The 20,951-nt window shown below is 33.0% G+C and overlaps 1 protein-coding gene across 3 annotated transcripts; it reads right to left on the bottom strand.

The window, feature by feature from the left end:
• Positions 1–2,293: 2,293 nt before the first annotated feature.
• LOC110019511 lies at positions 2,294–20,744 on the bottom strand. Of its 3 annotated transcripts, none has more exons than XM_020717189.1 (5): positions 20,472–20,743; positions 20,139–20,371; positions 17,638–17,874; positions 17,316–17,533; positions 2,294–2,939 (listed from the first exon to the last, which is right to left on the bottom strand). In XM_020717189.1, the coding sequence occupies exons 2-5, from the start codon at positions 20,355–20,357 to the stop codon at positions 2,744–2,746; spliced, it is 870 nt and encodes a 289-aa protein (XP_020572848.1). In that variant the 5' UTR covers positions 20,358–20,371; positions 20,472–20,743; the 3' UTR covers positions 2,294–2,743. The 3 variants fall into 3 exon arrangements, with proteins under 3 accessions (XP_020572848.1, XP_020572849.1, XP_020572850.1); XM_020717190.1 differs by having other exon boundaries at positions 20,509–20,743; XM_020717191.1 differs by lacking the exon at positions 17,638–17,874 and having other exon boundaries at positions 20,139–20,744.
• Between the last annotated feature and the right edge of the window lie 207 nt (positions 20,745–20,951).

Raw genomic sequence — 20,951 nt, 5'->3', positions numbered from 1 at the left:
TTATTGTATGATCTTGGCTAGATGTTGTGATTGGTATTGATCTATGATGAATTCAAACCTTATTATAAATCAACCATTTATTGAATATATTTTTATATATTCAATATTTGAGGAAGAAATTAAAATATTTATTTGCAGTTAAGTTCTGAAAGCTGGTTTTACTTTCTTCTGTTTTTGTTGTGATTATTATCGCTTTCTTCATATTTTGGTAGTTTGTTGATTCTATTGTCTTTGTTTGTCTTTCTTTACGGGGCTACTCGTTGTTGAAGTACTTTTTTCTCTTTCGGAACGTTCATGCTTTGAAGTGATGTTAAAGTTGTGTTTTTTATTTTCAACTATGTGTTGTTTGTTATTTGGTTCTACTTTTATCTTTTTTGATTTTCTTGGTCGTATGAGTTGTATTTGGTTATCTTTTTTTTGTATATCTTTCTTTTTTCTTAATAAAGGTGGGTGTGACCCTCACATTTTCTCCCAAAAAAAATAAAGTTCACACTTTTTAAAAATTATTTAATTAAATAATTTTTAGATATTTTTAGTATTTAAAATTTTTTTATCGTTGCTAGTTGTCAACGAGTGCCAACTATTGCTTGTCCCTAACCATTGCTTGACAGAGATAAACGCACACTTATTGATTGCCGCTAGGGGTGTAAACATCAAGTCAAGCTCAAGCTTTAATCTGAGTTTGAGATGGCTCATATGTTGATTTGATTATTTTTTTTAAAAAAAATAATATTAATTCAAAATACTGTTATAATGTCAAATAAAATGAATAATTATGAGATAAATAATAATAAGTGTTTAATATAAATTATAAAATACTATTTTTTTAATTTTTTTAATAATTTTGAATTTTAATATATTTTAAATATATTTTATATTAATTATTATTTTAATTAGTTTGAATTCTGCTTGTTAGCTCATCAAACTCAGTTCATGGCCTACTTATCGAGTTGAACACTAGCCATAGCTCAATTACACCCCTTGTTGAGCTAACATCATCACCACATAAATTAATTTATTCAAAATTCAATAAAAATATTGAGCTAACATCATCACCACATAAATTAATTTATTGAAAATTCAATAAAAATAAAATAGCTAACATCATCACCACATAAATTAATTTATTCAAAATTCAATAAAAATAATATATATATATATTTTTAAGCATTAAATATATTTAATTGTAAGTCAAAATATATAATAATATAAATTAAAATAAAATAAAAGTGACACTAAAAGGCTGGATAAACACCAAACACATTCTTAGGGAAATTTGGAGAGGCTATTGATTGTAGAAAAATTTTTAAGGAAGAATAGCTTTGATTTATTAAATCCAATGGAAAGCAACCATAAAATAATTGAAGGGCCCTCGAGCCAACTGATAAGTCCACCCATTGATTTTTCAACTCGCCAAACAAATATATAAAGCCTTAAAATCAACAGACAACTAAGCAATAATGCTTAATTTCGAGCCGTTTTATATTAATAGTAATTAAATATTTTTAATCATTAATCATACTTATTAAAAAAATTAGTATTTTTAATCAATATTACTTTTGACAACTTATTTTACCAAACAGTATAATAAAAAAATACGTAATATGTTGCATAATTATGAAACCAGTATATAGATTGACACATTTATATTTGTTTATATCATGCTTCAAGCATTTCAAAATGACTATCATCAAGTCATATCACAATTTAATTCATTAAGGGTCTGTTTGGGATAACTTATTTGGCGCAGTGGCGTTTTGAAAACGCACCTGGACTGTTTCGGTGAACTGCTTTTTGGCAGCTTATGCGTTTTAAAAACGCTACCAACAGCGATTTCACACCTTACCTATCTAGGTGGGGTGTCAGCTTTCTTGCAGCGGTCTGTTTTTTCCAAAAAAATAAAAATTTGTAAGAGTCGTCGCACCTAACTTAACCATTATTCATTAAGCTGCAGATGCCCCAAACATACCCTAAAAGATCTTATTAAATTAATAAGACGCTCGGCCGAATCAAAATCTTCAATTTCAACTAAAGCACTTAGGGCATTTACATAAACACCACCGAGTTCCTATGTATTTACACATCTAACACTTAAACTATACTTCTTTACATTTATAACACCCAAATCTATGTAAAGCATCAAACATGATTAAGGGAAGCAAATGCAAAATGTAGAATATTTTTAGAACAGAGCATGAAATAAAATAAAAATTTATAAATATTAAATTTCAACAAGAAGTACAACAACAGGAATAACATAAGCTTTACATTTATTTTAAAATTTTAAATAGTAGTGATTGCAGGTGGAAGCAATTTAAGATAAAGCCATATTCCACAATAACATATAACCAATCCAAATATAAAATGTAGCTTAATTAATGATTGCAAATTCTGAACTACTTCTGTTCAATTTTGGCTATAAAATTGGTGCAAATGGAATCATTCCATGTGCCTCCTGTGATATTAATAAAATACCTCCCTACAACTAACTAATAAAAGCTAAAATTGACACTTATACAATATTCAATGCATCTTCCATGTCATGTAAAAAGTTGTTAATCAACCAGTTGCCAGCCATATCCCTTCTTCCCTTTTCCTCTTTCAAGTATTAAATTGGTGACCAAAAAATTTTGCAGATCAAAAGAGAAATCTCGAATATACCTCGATGTGGAATAATGAACCAGACTTCGCAAATAAACCAGTTAATTTTGACAGCGATGGATGGAAGTTAGAAGTGCTGGTTTTAGAGTTCAGGATGGCAGTTCTGATGGATTTTGTCCTCAATCTGAAGAGTTTGGAGAGTCCGCTTGGCGTAAATGGTGATGGCTACGGTGGTGGCCAAGGCAACGGAGAAGCCGAGCACATCGTAGATGACCTGCTGCAATGATAGGAAATCGCCGTGGTCGGTTGCATCGGCTAGATTCCTCAGCAGCCTCCCACTGTAGTAGATATCAGTTAGAAAAAAGACGAGAAATGTAAAGTGGGTTTGTGATGAAAATCTGGGCATTTCAGAAAATATGATCACTTCAGGAAATATGATCATTGGTGAAAGTTGCAATGGTTAATTTGATTATTCTGGGAAGCAATTTACAAATGAATGACGACTGGTATTGGTTCAGGAGGAGCATCAGATTCCCTCAAAATTTTAATAAAAAATACAAATAAAGAATTAAGCAGGGGTAAAAAATGAAGGTTGATCAGTTCTATCATATTCCCTTGGTTCTATAGCATGAAATTTTGAGAGCGAAATCAGAAGTACTAAATGTTGAAACAAATTTTAAAAAAATGGTAACGTCACAGTCACAGATCGTACTAATTGTATGAGAGACCTACTACCAGACTGAGGAAAAACTAATAGAAGAAGGTTATTGTTGTCCTCTAAAACCTGGGAGTGTACATTCATTGGTTTAAACCGATCCGACAAGAAGCATATTTGATTGAGTTGATTCGGTTGATAAAATCACAGTACATTTTTTCTTCCAATTTAAGAGTTTTTTAGATTTCGGTTGTTGGTTCAATTTGAAACAATAAAAAAAAATTGGTTCAAGTAAAACAACCAGATTATATTATAGTTAAAATAAATCCATTAACAAATAAATACAGTGGAAACAACCAGATTATATCATTATTGAGGACAAATCCGGTGGAACAAAACTGAACTCTATGTCTTATCAAAATGAACTGAATTTTATAGTAGGTCCACTGAATTTTATAATAGGTCCAACGATATTAGGTCCACTGAACTTTGTCCTCAAATCCTAATGATAAATCCGAATTGACAGAGTACACACATCTTCATTAGGATTTCAAAATTCGGTCGAACCAAACTGAACCTAATAAACCAAATTATAATTCGGTTTGGTTTAGTTTGGTTCTGTCTTATTTGATCAGCTTAGTTTTGCTTATTATTTAGTTTGGTTTACTTGGTTTGATAATTTTTTCAATTAATCTGACCGAACCAGCCATTTGCAAAGTCCTACTAAAAATCGCACTTTCTGAACATTTCTGAAGCTCTTTTGACTAGCAACTGCAAAATTTCATTCCCAATCCTTTTCTCTTCTACAATCTCATCAAAAATAACTTTATGCTATTACCGTCGAGAGTAAAAAATGGATCGGACTATATTTCATATAAACTTGGAGTTTCCCAATAATTTATCCAAAAGATAACTTCATGTCAACTTGGAGCTTCCTAATTATTTATCAAAAAGATAGAACAAGGAACTGCGTCCAGATTATTAATGACTTAAGTACAATTTCATGCTCTTCAAGGAAAAATCCATCTTAAGAAAAGCCATTCAATTTATGGTATACCACCAAAAATCTCCATAGAAATCAAATACTGCTTGTATTAAGTGGTTAACACCAGTAAACAAGTAAAAGAGACTGTTAGCAACTGATCCTAAACAGAGACTATGATCTACAATAAAAGAGAAGCAAGGCTCAAGAAGATAAAAAAGAGCATTTACATATATACCAACCAATTCCTATGTATTTACATATCTAACACCTAAACTTTGCTTCTTACATTTATAACACCCAAATCTTTCATAATGCGTCAAAATACAACCATTTTAATTTAAAAAAAGTGAAATACATATATGTATGTAAAACTTAAAGTTTAGACATCAAATATGTAAATACGTGGGAATTGAGTGGGTATGTATGTAAACCTTCCTAAAAACAATGAGAATGAAAGAGGGATCTTTTAATACCTCACCACATGAGTTCGTCTTTCACTAAATGATCCTGTCATAATCTCACAATAAATTAAAAATAACAATATAATAATGTTATCATTATTAATATTAATATTAATATTAATAAATGGCAGGATAACTATCTTATAATCCCTTCAAGTGTAAAAGAGTTAGGGTTGTGCAGATGAAAATCTATAACTGTGGAATGTGAATTTGTTGCACTCAGAATTCTAGTTCAACATCAAAAAATAAAGCATCAAGAAGGAATGAGTTATGTGCTTTTCAGAATAGTGGTGCAAACCACCTCTAAATTGAAGAACCACCAAAAAAACAAATTAAGAAGAATGTATGCAAGATACAAATGGCATAAAAATAATTTGTAAATGCTTTATATCAATAAGTGCAGCGACCATGTTGAGGTGAGAAGCCTTCACTTATTAGTTGTCATTCATAACAATTTAAAGTGTTTTCACGAAATAATTTTTAATTGAAGCCAACTTAATCTCAAATTAGTCGAGGCTCAAATGTTACATAGAAACTATTCAATAATCCTAGGTGTAACTGTTAATACTGCTCAACTAAGCAGCCAGTTTTAGCGAGTCCAATATATTAAGGGATTGTTTAGGATCACCTTTGATTTTTATTTTCTTAATTCTATTTTGTTTTGTTTATATTTTAATTCCAAACAAAAAATAATTCACTATTTGATTAAAATATATAATTTTTTAATAAACTCAAAACAACTAAAAATTATTTTAAGCATTTTTAAAAATACGTTAATTTGTTTTTAAAAATAAAAAATATATAAACAAATGCACTAAATAAACATATTTTTAAACATAAAAAACAAAGTTGATCCCAAACAAGCCCTAATTGAATAGAATATTCAAATAAGGGAGCCTTTTTACTAATTAATTCATCTGGACCATATGCTGAAGAACAAGCCCAATGGTCCACATTCAGAAGCTCAGATATTGTGCAATCCTTTCAAAAGGCCAGAGATGCTGTCTTTCCAAATGGATTTCAAAATATACTATGCAACATATAAAATTGAATCAATCTTTGTTACTTTTCATCTCCATTGTTTTTGGCCCTCAAAAGAATGAAACTTAGTCCAGATAGATTCTGTTTTAGCACAAAAGGTCCATGAAGATATCTATAGGAAGATAGAATTAAATTCGAAGGGAATTTATATCAACGGCAATTTTATTCATCTAAAAAATGTCACACATACTTCAAGATATGTATATAAATATACATTAATACTTACAAGAGTAATGACAAATGCTAGCACATTATCATTAAATAGCCAATAAGTTACTAGAAAACTACTAACAAAATAATGTAATAGACTAAAAACATTTCAGAAAATATGATCACTTCAGGAAATATGATCATTGGTGAAAGTTGCAATGGTTAATTTGATTATTCTGGGAAACAATTTACAAATGAATGACGACTGGTACTGGTTCAGGAGGAGCATCAGATTCCCTCAAAATTTTAATAAAAAATACAAATAAAGAATTAAGCAGGGGTAAAAAATGAAGGTTGATCGGTTCTATTATATTCCCTTGGTTCTATAGCATGAAATTTTGAGAGCGAAATCAGAAGTACTAAATGTTGAAACAAATTTTAAAAAAATGGTAACGTCACAGTCACAGATCGTACTAATTGTATGAGAGACCTACTACCAAACTGAGGAAAATCTAATAGAAGAAGGTTATTGTTGTCCTCTAAAACCTGGGAGTGTACATTCATTGGTTTAAACCGATCCGACCCGAAGCATATTTGATTGAGTTGATTCGGTTGATAAAATCACAGTACATTTTTTCTTCCAATTTAAGAGTTATTTAGATTTCGGTTGCTGGTTCAATTTGAAACAATAAAAAAAATTTGGTTCAAGTAAAACAACCAGATTATATTAGTTAAAATAAATCCATTAACAAATAAATCCAGTGGAAACAACCAGATTATATCATTATTGAGGACAAATCCGGTGGAACAAAACTGAACTCTAAGTCTTATCAAAATGAACTGAATTTTATAGTAGGTCCACTGAATTTTATAATAGGTCCAACGATATTAGGTCCACTGAATTTTGTCCTCAAATCCTAATGATAAATCCGAATTGACAGAGTACACACATCTTCATTAGGATTTCAAAATTCGGTCGAACCAAACTGAACCTAATAAACCAAATTATAATTCGGTTTGGTTTAGTTTGGTTCTGTCTTATTTGATCAGCTTAGTTTTGCTTATTATTTAGTTTGGTTTACTTGGTTTGATAATTTTTTCAATTAATCTGACCGAACCAGCCATTTGCAAAGTCCTACTAAAAATCGCACTTTCTGAACATTTCTGAAGCTCTTTTGACTAGCAACTGCAAAATTTCATTCCCAATCCTTTTCTCTTCTACAATCTCATCAAAAATAACTTTATGCTATTACCGTCGAGAGTAAAAAATGGATCGGACTATATTTCATATAAACTTGGAGTTTCCCAATAATTTATCCAAAAGATAACTTCATGTCAACTTGGAGCTTCCTAATTATTTATCAAAAAGATAGAACAAGGAACTGCGTCCAGATTATTAATGACTTAAGTACAATTTCATGCTCTTCAAGGAAAAATCCATCTTAAGATAAGCCATTCAATTTATGGTATACCACCAAAAATCTCCATAGAAATCAAATACTGCTTGTATTAAGTGGTTAACACCAGTAAACAAGTAAAAGAGACTGTTAGCAACTGATCCTAAACAGAGACTATGATCTACAATAAAAGAGAAGCAAGGCTCAAGAAGATAAAAAAGAGCATTTACATATATACCAACCAATTCCTATGTATTTACATATCTAACACCTAAACTTTGCTTCTTACATTTATAACACCCAAATCTTTCATAATGCGTCAAAATACAACCATTTTAATTTAAAAAAAGTGAAATACATATATGTATGTAAAACTTAAAGTTTAGACATCAAATATGTAAATACGTGGGAATTGAGTGGGTATGTATGTAAACCTTCCTAAAAACAATGAGAATGAAAGAGGGATCTTTTAATACCTCACCACATGAGTTCGTCTTTCACTAAATGATCCTGTCATAATCTCACAATAAATTAAAAATAACAATATAATAATGTTATCATTATTAATATTAATATTAATATTAATAAATGGCAGGATAACTATCTTATAATCCCTTCAAGTGTAAAAGAGTTAGGGTTGTGCAGATGAAAATCTATAACTGTGGAATGTGAATTTGTTGCACTCAGAATTCTAGTTCAACATCAAAAAATAAAGCATCAAGAAGGAATGAGTTATGTGCTTTTCAGAATAGTGGTGCAAACCACCTCTAAATTGAAGAACCACCAAAAAAACAAATTAAGAAGAATGTATGCAAGATACAAATGGCATAAAAATAATTTGTAAATGCTTTATATCAATAAGTGCAGCGACCATGTTGAGGTGAGAAGCCTTCACTTATTAGTTGTCATTCATAACAATTTAAAGTGTTTTCACGAAATAATTTTTAATTGAAGCCAACTTAATCTCAAATTAGTCGAGGCTCAAATGTTACATAGAAACTATTCAATAATCCTAGGTGTAACTGTTAATACTGCTCAACTAAGCAGCCAGTTTTAGCGAGTCCCATATATTAAGAGATTGTTTAGGATCACCTTTGATTTTTATTTTCTTAATTCGTTTTTTTATATATATATTTTAATTCCAAACAAAAAATAATTCACTATTTGATTAAAATATATATTTTTTTAATAAACTCAAAACAACTAAAAATTATTTTAAGCATTTTTTAAAATACGTTAATTTGTTTTTAAAAATAAAAAATATATAAACAAATGCACTAAATAAACATATTTTTAAACATAAAAAACAAAGTTGATCCCAAACAAGCCCTAATTGAATAGAATATTCAAATAAGGGAGCCTTTTTACTAATTAATTCATCTGGACCATATGCTGAAGAACAAGCCCAATTGTCCACATTCAGAAGCTCAGATATTGTGCAATCCTTTCAAAAGGCCAGAGATGCTGTCTTTCCAAAAAACAACTTGCCCTAAATGTAGGAAAAAGTGAGTGCTTCTCTTCCTCTGCCACAGCTATTTCCATTTCTTCATTCTCTACCTCTTTATCATGCACTGTGAGAATTCGTAATTTCGATCATTACAACGATGTGCTAAACTTTTCATTACACCAGAAACATAACTCCTTGGCCCACTTCTCCCAAATTTGTCTCTGTAAAGCGCTTTAGTGTTTCCCTCGACCGTTTTCCATTATTTGTGTTCCATGCATCCTCCCTCTGGACTTCCATTGTTGGAGCTTTTAGTATCATCACGGTTTTAACAGTTCAATACGATGTTCCATTGTGTTGCCTTGTTGGCCTTCTTCATTTGATTCTTGTCCTCTACCATCTGAGCTAGCTCCACCGTCTCCCTCAATCCCCATGATCTCAATAATCGGAGTTATGCCCATGTGTTAGGCTTTAGGCACTTCATGAAATTTCTCTCCAATCCTACTTCAAAAATCGACCTCAGCCATCCCGACAGTAGCTAAAATTTCTCTGTATTCCATGACAGTCCCCACCTGAGTCAAAGGCATATAATTGCTTATGTAGGTCTCCTTCAAACAATCTTTGAATTCCTCCCACGAATGGATCGAGTATCTAGCCTCCCTCCACTGAAACCAGGATAGAGTTTTCCCTAACATAACCCTGCCGCCATGAGTTTCTTCTCCCCATCTAGCTCATTCAGCGTGAAGTTTTGTTCAGCCCAATACACCCACCCATGTGTGTCATCCCCTTCGAAGATCAGCATCTCCAACTTCTTGACTCGAACATCTCCACCCCAACTTTCTCTTCATTCGTTGTTTCCCTCCATGTATCGAGTGTAAAACTTCCTCCTTAGATCGTAGTTATATCCCCTCTCTGCTTCTTCCCTTTCTTCTTCGTGTTTCATACCTCTTGCATAATCTCTTATTCATGTTACGGCCCAACCGCCTCCATCAGAAATCAATCCACCCCCAATCGAAGCCTTGTGAGGGGATTTGTGATTGTGGATGTTTTTCTCTTCATGTTCCTCACATTCAATCTCTTTTTTTTTCGATCTTGTCATGGATTCTCCAGTCAACCTTTAGTCAGGATTTGCAAATTGAGCCGACGACGGGGTCTTGGATTGCATCTCAATGATTCTCTTTAACATTTCTCGAATTTCCCTCATGCTCTCAAATCAATCCTCCAATCTGTTCTCCATAAACGAGAATCTATCCTCTTTGGTGACGAAACTTTCTTCCATCCCAGATCTGATTTGACTTGCCTCTTCTAATTTCTTATCCAAATCATATACTTTCTTTGCTATCATTATTTCTTGTCACTAAAGCATGCTCGATTCTGGATCCGGTCGCTGACTTCTAGGATCACAATTAGGGCACGCCTGGTCCCATTGCAGCCTTCCACTCTAGTTCTAATATGATCGAGTCTATTTCACATTGTTCAGTGAGACAATAATTAATGCAAGTCAAAATCCCTCATGTTTCCCAGGTAACTCGAACCACTATCCTATCGCAAGCCTTCTATCACAGCCTAATAAGATCTCGGCGTCGCATTCCCCGCACACTCTGATTGCGACTGTATCACAGGGTTCGGTCACGAAGGTGACAAGCAGCATTCCTAGCAAGCCCTGATTGTGATTGTATCGCAGCAAGCTCTGTTAGCGATTGTATCGCAACAAGCGGTTGTAAGAAAAGAGTTCGAATCCCAAATCGGAACTATACTGAAATTGACGCCCGATTCCCAAAATTTTGAACTTTCATACTAATTTGATACTACAAAACCTCAAAATCAGCACGATTTTCTTCAGAAATTAGGTCAAACAACTCAACAAAAATACAAAGATAAACACCTACAATTCGAGAGGTATGCGATCTCTCCCAATTCCTACAATTCGAGAGGTAGAAAATCTCTCACAAACCTTAGACCTAAGACTCACAACTCAATCTTACTCACAACTCAATCTTCAACTCAATCTTATGCATAAACCTAACCCTAGACATAACAAACTTATTTTTACCCAGCAATTTTAATAATAATAAAACACTAAATTGCCTTTAGAAGTACCAAAAACAAATTTTACCTTAGACTAGGCCCCAACGTAACAAATTTCTTGAGAAAATGATAAGAATTTGTGGATGAAATCGGCATTATATTTTGTACAAAAATCCATAATTTTATATTATGATGGCACAACCACAACCATGCTAGAAGAAAATCTAAGAATCTCTCCATATAAAATTGTCATTTTTTTAAAATATAAAATTGACATTTAATATGGCATTCCATTCTCAAAGTGATGATCAATCAAATAGGGCCATGCAGATTTTAGAAGATCTACATAGGCTGTGTTCTTATAGCTTTGATGAAGGTTTGGAATCACATACGCCTCTAATAGAGTAAAATTAAAATAAAAATTTCCAAACAAGTATTGAAATGACACCATATGAACTATATTACAACAATAACAACAACAACAACAAGCCTTTATCCCTGATGTAATCCAACAAAAATAAAAAAATATTTAGTCAATCCTCCTGTTCAAACACAAGTAACAGCCCTAAGTTACGTATCTTTAATGACTTGAATATAAATCATATCAACACCTTTTTGTTCTAGTACTCTCCAAAGAAGTCTTGGAATCTTATCATAAGCTTTTCTAAATAAAAATCATATGTAGAGAAAATGCAAGAAAACCCAACCTTTGGCTAAAGAAAAAGAGAAGGATGATGGGTTCAAAACTAACAAATAGGGCCACTAACAAGGTTTGGCAGATCTGTGGCAAACTGAAAGTTTTAAAGGACATACGAAATAAATTCTACGATGTTGAGCATTGATTCATGGAATTCAATGTTGAACCCAAGATTTTGAAAAGATCCTGAAGGCAGTTTATTGACTAGCTTTATCGACATATACATGAAGCGCATGATGAGTTCAAAATTTCCTCAATTAAAAATATACAGCTTATGAGTCAAGCAAAGTTTTCCAAGATATTGTAGGAATACATTCTGAACTTATGAGGAAGAGCCATGACATATATTGGCTTATGATATGAAGTAACATCAAAGTCAAGAAATATCTAATATTTGAACTTTACGGAAGCATGGAACAAAATGAGATGCTAAATAAGAGAGAGATACGTGAATACTGTTCACACGTTTTAATTTGAGGCATTATATTTCCAACTATATTATAAGTTTTGAAGATGAATTTTTTATAAAGGGGACGAAATTAATTGAGAAGAATTAATAATAAAATAAATAGTTATACATAAAAATTTAAGGATGATCACTGAAGCTAAGCATTCATGGGATGATGGCAGCACTTTACCATCAAGTGAGCAATGTGAATCAATCCTTCCTTCTACGTTTTTTCTTGCAATAGGTTCTTCTCTGGAGCCTTTTTCCGCCGCAGGCCCTCCGGAATCTTTTATGCAGCAGACCTTCCTCCGAAATTTTTCCTGCAACAAGCCCTCCTCTGGAGCCTTTCCTACATAGCTTTTCCTGCATTAGGCCCTCCTTTGGAGCTTTTCCTGTTGGAAACTCTCCTCCTGAGCTTTTCCTGTATCAAGCCCTCCTTCGAAACTTTTTCCTATATAAGGCTCTCCCCCAGAGTTGATCCTGCAATAGACCCTCTACTGGAATTCTTCCAGCAGTAGGCCCTCCCCCGGAGCAAGTTCCTGTATCAAGCCCTCCTCCAAACTTTCTCCCACAGCAGACCCTTCTCCGGAATTTTTTCCTGTATCAGGCCCTCCCCCGGAGCTTTTTCTGGAACAGGTCCTCCTTTGGAATTCTTCCTGCTGCAACCTATCTTCGGAGCCTTTTCCTGATCTCTTGCATCAAGCACTCCTTCGAAATCTTTCCCTTCGGACCTTTTCTTTTTTTCTATAAGGCATAAATTGCAACATTTTTTGCAAGTTGTCTACTCCCCTGCAAACTCCCCTGCAACATTACATATAGGAGTCTTTCGTCTACCTATAGACACTACAAGAACTGTAGTCAAAGGCAGTTGCAGTTAATTAGAAGTCATCTTTTTCTGCAATGTAGTCAAAGGCAGTTGCAGTTAATTAGAAGTCATTTTTTCTGCAAGTTGTCTACTTCCCTGCAAACTCCCCTGCAACATTACTTGTATGAGTCTTCTGTCAACCTATAGACACTACAGAAACTGCAACCAAACTCCCCTGTAGCATTACCTGTAGGAGTCTTCCGGCTACTTACAGACACTGCAGGAACTGTAGTCAGACAACTGCAATTGTCAACTTCCCTGCAAATTCCCCTACAACATTATTCGTATGAGTCTTCCCCCTACCAACAAACATTACAGGAACTGCAGTCAAAGACAGTCGCAGTACAGGATGAAAACTTCAACTTCTGCCTCACAGTTTCTTCCTCGCCCATTGTTTGATGTTTTTAAATCCAAGTTGAACATGGTTTTCAACCATGTTTCAACTTAAAGGGAAGTGTTAGAAGTTATATTAAGAACTATATTTATTCTTGAATTTGAAGATATTTTTCCTTTCCTATTTTATATTTATTTCTTTAAATTGGATTTATTTCATTTCCTATTTTATGTTGTTTTCTTTATCTCCAAAATAATTAATGTGAATTGATTAATTGGAGATATTATGAGTTATAATTTTCCTTTCATATTATTTTCATTTTATTATCTTTCCTATTGTAGGATTCATGTAAGAGTGTGTATAACCTCTTTCATATCAATGAAAAAATTTTGCTTTATTCCGTATTATTATGAATTTCAACACATCCACTTTTTCATCCAAGGCTTAATTGCTCTTCAAGAAAATGCAACGCTTGATTGACCTCTGATTGTGACAATGGTTCAGAGATAATGAAAATAGTTAGTCAGATTTTATCGACGTCTTTCTCAACATCGATAGAATTTGTTTCACCAGAAATAGGACCGCAAGAGTTTTGATAAGAATCATATATTTCGCTAGTGACAGAAGGTCGAATATTGTTCGCAATGAACTCCACCATATCGTACCGCCAAATATCGTTGAATGTAATTTTCACTCTAGGAATTCCAGCGCATTTCTCCTATTCATACACGGGCTATATACAATTATCCACGATTATTCCGACGCCAGACCTTCAAATCCATCAAAACTTAAAGATTCATGATGAAATGGGTTTTCATCTTCTTCCTCAAGAATTTTGTTTTCTTGATCCACCTCATGTTCTTCCAGTTTTCGTTGTTCGAGTATAAATACTTTTTCTTGAAGAAACTGGATATCCCATTTTAAACCTTACATAACAAGTTTTTGATTGGGTCTTGCAAGATTTCTTCGTGGCAACATGTTGTTTCGTTAGAAAATCACACTTTGAAACAAGGATAACAGAAAGAACAGTAGCACTGCGGACAATCTAGATTGGAATTCTTGACAATTGCAGCAAACAGAAAATTCGGAACACTAGGAAATCTGGAATTGAGAACAAAAATCTGTGAACAAATATCTGAATTTGTTAGACAGCAAATGAAAGAAAGGCTAGGGAACCCAGGAAAGAAAGCAAGAATGTTGTCTTTGAAGGAAAGTTGAAGAGGAGAGGAATGAGAGGATGAAAGAGCAGCCAAGAGGAAAAATTGTAGAAAAAACTAGTCGTGAAGAACAAGAAGACAAAAAATTTCCTCTTTCAGAAAACTTAAATCGACTAAAAAGAAACATAAAGATAGAAGGATTGTCGATTCTAAGAAGCAACAAGATGACAGGTTTATCATCCCACCGAGAAAGCTGGAGGATCTTGGCAAGAGTTGGGACCAAGAAACCAAAGCTCTGAAACCAAAATGATACCAACATGGTATATGAGAGTAGAATTTCAGCAAAACTATCATCAAGAATTGTTGTGAGGATTTTTGGAAACAAAGAACAACAAAAGGAATATTTTTGATGTAAAGAAAGCACAAGAATACACATGGCAAGATATCACCTGGGCTGCCAACTCCAGGATACAGCTGCAAGTAAGATGAACGGGTAGCCCAACCATCCCAAAAGAAAGGGGCACATAATTATAAAACTAAAATCTGCTCCTATACACAAAACAGCGTCTATTTATAAGCACTAAAACTCCCCTTATTATAAATTTGTTATCCAAATTGAGAAATACATAAAAACGGAACTAAAGCATAAAAACGGACCTTAAACATAATGTGGACAGCACTAGAACTTATGCTCCCTTGTCAAATAGATACTAAGATAAGACAAGACATCTAAGGATTGAATGGCAAACTAAATACTCAAAAACTAAGTAGGTAATCTCATTTCTAAATTGAAGAATAATTTCTTTCTTCTAAATCTTATGCATTTAATTTAATTGTTTATGATATTTGGTTAGTAATCTAAATATTAGTCAACGTGGGGCAATCTCAACTAGTTATAGCAAATGGATTCACAGTGATTCATCTCTTCTCAATACAATATTCCTCATGCTGCAATGAATCGAATGTGTATGTTTCCATGTTGATGTTTCTATTAGTTAAGTAGATTCTAAATAGCATCATGCAATTTGCCTTGAAAATAGGCTAAATGTATGTTAACATTAACGCAATAAAAATAATTTAGAGAAACTTGTCCATGCATATTCGAAAATGCAGTCACCCTTTTAATAATTATATCAAGCAAAAGATCATTAGATAAATCGCATGACAACTTGTACTTTATGCTTTAATATAGTCATTAATCAAACATAACTGACTTTATGCTTGATGCTAATGACTAAATACAGCCCTGTTACTAAACCTAATTTACTAGGCATCATTTAAGTTAATATGAAGTAAGGGTGTAAACAAGTGGAGCTTGAGTAAGCTTTAGTGTTTTCAACTTGGTTCATTAAGCGAACGAACTAAATTTTTTTATTTATGTTTGGTTTGTAAATTTGGTTTATTTTGTTTTGTGCTTTGTTTTTTCTCTTTTTTCTTTTTTTTTCTTCCTTGAGGTTTAGCTTGTTAAATTACTAAGCCAAGTGTGAGCAGCTCATGAAGATAAATTTTACATATAAATAATAGAATTAACATGTTTTAAAGACAAACCATACATATAGAACAAACATAAGCATACCTAAACACATGCATTTATATGGATCATTTTATGTGTATATAAAACCAAATCTAGCTATTATGAGTTAAACGAGGTCTTGTTCTTATTTAGCATGTTAAACAGATCCGGTCAAAGTAATCAAAATCGAGCAACTTATCTAGCAAAACACAATTGAACACAACCTATGAGATTTGGAAAGCATGAGGTCAATGATACAATTATTAATAATAAAACATTTTAATATGTTGTTTAATCCTCTCATCATGCTTATACCCCTAATAATATAAATAAAATTTTAAGCGCATGAGAAATAGTAAAATTAATACAAGAATAAAGAATAATTCATCAAATAAATAATTAGTCCATTATTAAAATAATGTTTTGTGAAAGCTCTTAAAGAGTTATTTGTAAACGCTAAGCAATCATGTTCACAAAAATAAAGAAAAAAGTGGGTCAACTTTCATGTTAATTTATATGAAGAGCTTTTACATTTGTGCTCAAGCATGTTCAACCCGTTAAATAAATAAAAACAAACCAACCTTGCATAAATCAGTATCGAATTTTTTTCATTTAGGTTCATATTACAATTCTAACTTCAAGTGTAGGTTCATAAGTCTTTCATTTAGAATAATTTCTATCATGTTTTTGCTTTCATTAACATGGTTATTAATTTTCTTTGATTAATAGTTTGATCCCTGCAAATTTTTAATGCATATTCAATGGTTTCTCCATCTCAAGTAAATGCATTAGAAAACTATAAACTAAGATGTTTTACATCACACTAAGGTCATATTTATTTCTCGGATAAGATAAGATGTCATGTTGACCCCTAATAGAAAATCAATAAACATTTATCATGGATTGTTGCTTGCTTATTTGAGTCTTCTGGTTCCCAACAGAGAATATTACATACATCCAATGTTCCATGCAATAGTGATTTCCAGGAATCTAAGAGAACAAAACTTTCTCCCTGCTACTCGTAACATTAAAACTTGAAGGGTAATTTCACTGTATATTGATTTACTGTTGAAATCCACCAATACTTCAAAATAAATAATAACATTGTTCCTACTTCTCAGCCATCTTACTACATTCTGCATCCTCCTGACATAGATAAATGACAAAAAAGAAACATTGTCGTAGCATCTGACAAAGTTTCTACTAGTGCCTGTGGCGGTTTAGCATTAAAGGCATGGATAATAATAATATAAAAGATGATATCTTTAGTCCACGGCTTCCATTTTATCTTCATCTGTGCAACAGCAAAAGTACACCAACAAGCCCCGTTATTTAAATAAAATTTTACTTTAAAGCAGGTAGTAATAGCAAAATTCAATCATATAAAGCATATTAAGAGAATTGCCAGCATCTATAAGTAATAATCTATAAAAGTCATGTCACTGCACGACAGATTGGCTGCAGCTACCAAATGAATAAGATCCAGAAGCGTGGTAAAAATCAACAAAATAATAACTACTTTCAGAAGAGAGCTCAAACCTGTAAATAGTGATAAATATATCTGGCACTATGCCCACCATAGATCCACATATGTAAGGACAATATTGTACATTGGTAGCCACAGAAGCATAATTGAAAACAATGTAAGGGAAAGGAGAAACCCTTATCAGTGTAACAGCACGAAATTGGTGAAACCAATCTCCTTCCCCGGCTAATCTCAGAATGGCTGATTTATTTGGCCACCTCTCCAACCATTTCTGCATTTAACGAAATTTAAAGAAAAGGTAAAACATATTCATATCTAAGGTACAAAATTATTTTCATTAAAAGGAATCATAAGAATTTAGAAGAATGAACTGACATGAATTTTGTGACGAAATGAAGAACCTATAAAATATGGCAGTGACATGCCTATACTTGCCCCTGCCAGAATAAGCAAAAATCCATAACCGTAGCCAAATGTCATCCCACCTACCCACATGGAAAATGAAGAAGGGATAAAAACTGCTGGGAACAACGCAATTGATGCAAAAAGTAAAAGCCCCAGAGTTGGTATACTGAATGTTGATATCTCCCAGTCCAGAATAGGCACAACTACCTGACAATATCATCTTCAAAACATGAGAAAGTCGCGTAAAAAGGACAATAAAACTACTAAAAGAACAAAAACACCAATTTTTTTACCTCAAACTCACAAGGAAAATTGCTTCTAGGATTTGAATTAGTATCATATTCAACAATCTTGAATTCGATTGACGGTGCCGTGTGGCAGTCATATTTATCTTGCATGCCTAGGCAGTAGGTCTAAGAACTAACATTGCTTAACCATGCTCAGACAATAGGTCAACTTCAACATCAGCATTATCCAAACATGTAGGTCTGTCTCAGGACCCCACCTTTTCATTTCTACCAGGTTTTACATTAGGCGTTAATTTTCGTTTTTGCTAATATTTCTGCATAACTTTTTTTTTTAAACCCATTTTCTTTCATACTCCTAAGCACATTAAAGTCTATCTACCTGCTTTATTAGTAAATATTTATGTCACACATCACACATGTAGTTTCCACAACATTATCATTAATATGACCTAGAATACATGTACATCTAAGCAATATAAGGCCTAAGAACTAACATGTCTATGCCAAGGTCAAAAAAGGATCAACACTCCACCAAAAAAAAGACGATAAATATTTTGAATTGGAAATATTTATTTGTCATCCGCATCATCAGCATAATCCCAACCATTTAGGTATATGCTAAGAAACCCGCCTTTTTCATTTCTACTGAGTATTCTATGAAAGATTAATTGTAGACTTTCCAAATAATTCTACAAGTTCTGGCCAAATCATTATTTTTTTTCTACCCATTTTCTTTCAAACTTCTAACACACTAATTCTAACCCAATTTTTGTTCTTCTGCGTATATGGTAAAAATATGTAATCCTATTTTTCCACTATTTATCATCAAAATGAACTATTTCCACTACATCTCTCTTAGTTCACCAAACATTCATCTTAATATTATCATTTCTGTCACTCTGCTTGACTACCAATGATTTATTTGCTGTACAGCACTCAGATCATATAACATAGTCATTTTAAATTTGGTTTCACAATTTTCACTTTATCCATGACTCACTTATAACATAGCTCTCATGAAACACATCTCCATTTTAACAACCCATCTCTTACTCACATAGTCAAATACCCATCTATAACCCATTATTTTGTAAAATTGGTAGAAGAATCCTAAACAACCACACATGGTTATCACATTTTGTAGTGAAATTGATCAATGATAATCAAGTTCATATCTATATCAAGTTTTCAACTATCAATACAAAGACTCTTAGAATATAAAAAAAAAGTCTTCCATGTTCTAATTTTCTCTTACTTAACAACTCTTATTTAGGAATAAATGTGAGAGTGATACATAACATGAAGATAATATCTAAATAATAAGCATATTTATGCTTAATAAAATAATAAGCTTAGAGCATTAAACAACATAACATAAGAATAGATTTATGTACAAAGATAATTATTATGTACTTAATATATCAAACAATCATGTATCTGAATATTACACATTATTGTTATTCTATTAAAAATCCTTGAAGAGACTAAGCATAATTTATTCTTAAATGGAAAAGCAATCCCAACCCCTCCATGCAAGGCCTGTCATGCCGTCCAATATACGGGTATTGTGCTTGAATCCGCATTTTGCGGCGACAGGGAATTGCACCTAAGGGGTGCAAAAGATAACAAAAATTTTAAGAAGATGTGCTTTATGGAATCCAACCAATCAAACACACACACACACACACAAACCAAAAATTCATAAAAAAACACCCATACCCACCCATCTTTATTGTGTTTGAACCGTGTACTCATGATTCATTTTTTCTTAAAATACCTGAGTTTTCTCCCCTAAAATAATAATAAAATAATTAAAAAGCACACCAACCAACCAACCTTGTAATTGAGATAAATGATCATAGAGAAATTTATTTGCAAAAAAAAATGTCCAATTGCGGCGCACTTGATAAAGCTAAGAGTATAAATTTCAATGGTTTTGTTCATGAAGATCTTGTATGACGATCTAAAACTCAAGCTAGCATCCAGTAAACTATCAAAATGGCATGCCCTCAATAAACCAAAAACAAAGTACGTTGAATGATACTGTTGTCAATACACATTTAAATAAATGTGCTGAACAAAATAACTTCAAGTTCGACTCATCACAATGTCATCACTATCACAAACTCCATAATAATACCGAAAATTCCACATCTAGTGCTCATGCTTCCTAAAGAACTACGATATAAACAGCAAAAACGCCAATAAAAAAATGAGACGTACCTTTTTTATGACCAAAGGGCCAGCGAAGATAACAAGAACTGCCGCAGCAGCTCCCAAAACAATGCAAAGGAAAACAACCTTCGTCCACCATAGCAGGGAAACCCACTTTCCATTACTCAATGGTAACTGCGCTTCCAATTCCTCATCATAGCTCATCGGCAACCTCACAAAATCCCCATTCGCATCTCCCATCCCCCCCTTCGAGTCCACGGCCAACATATCATCAATGGAATCTGCCCAATCAGTCAACAGCCCCAAAAGGGGAAGACTAGCTTCAATCGGAGATCTCTCAGTCAAATCAATCAATAAGAGATATTCAGAAAAGAATTGAACCCCCTAAACGTCGTTTTCCCTTCCCCGTTTCCTTCACCGTAATTCTCCGCCAAAAGAACGAAACCCTAGATCTCAAAGCTCAGCAGCTTCCGACCAGGAGGAAGGCTGTCACAGAAGCACCAACATTAAGCTCCAGTACGGGCAATGAAACCGTTGCAGCGTTGAGTTTATGGAAAGTGGGAGGGAAAGGAAGAGGGATAGAGAGAGAACGACAATGGCGAGTTCCGCTGAGGCAGAGGAAAGCTTAGATAGACGCGTACATGTATAACTTAATTAGACTCATCAGAGACCGTATCAAGAAACCCAACAATGCTGTTGAGAAAGAAGTTGGTCCCAATGTCTGGTCAGACTTTTTCGGTGGGTACTAAAAACAATATTGCTTTTCTCTTTCCTTGGAAGATTTATATACATACCATTTAATTTGTAAGTATTTAGGTATATAAACTTCAATCTACATATATATATATATATATATATTGA

The sequence above is a fragment of the Phalaenopsis equestris genome, unplaced genomic scaffold (genome assembly GCF_001263595.1).
Source record: "Phalaenopsis equestris unplaced genomic scaffold, ASM126359v1 Scaffold000060, whole genome shotgun sequence".
In the NCBI taxonomy this organism is placed as follows: Eukaryota; Viridiplantae; Streptophyta; class Magnoliopsida; order Asparagales; family Orchidaceae; genus Phalaenopsis; species Phalaenopsis equestris.
The sequence above is the reverse complement of the archived record's forward strand: the minus strand, read 5'-3'. Positions and strand labels throughout refer to the sequence as shown.

Excerpts from the sequence above, each read along its gene's own strand:
- LOC110019511 (XM_020717189.1), bottom strand. The coding sequence starts at position 20,357 with ATGTTGGCCGTGGACTCGAAGGGGGGGATGGGAGATGCGAATGGGGAT. Across the intron at positions 17,875-20,138 it reads GCCCTTTGGTCATAAAAAAG|GTAGTTGTGCCTATTCTGGA; the intron begins GTACGTCTCATT and ends TGATATTGTCAG. Across the intron at positions 17,534-17,637 it reads CATTTCGTCACAAAATTCAT|AAATGGTTGGAGAGGTGGCC; the intron begins GTCAGTTCATTC and ends CGTTAAATGCAG.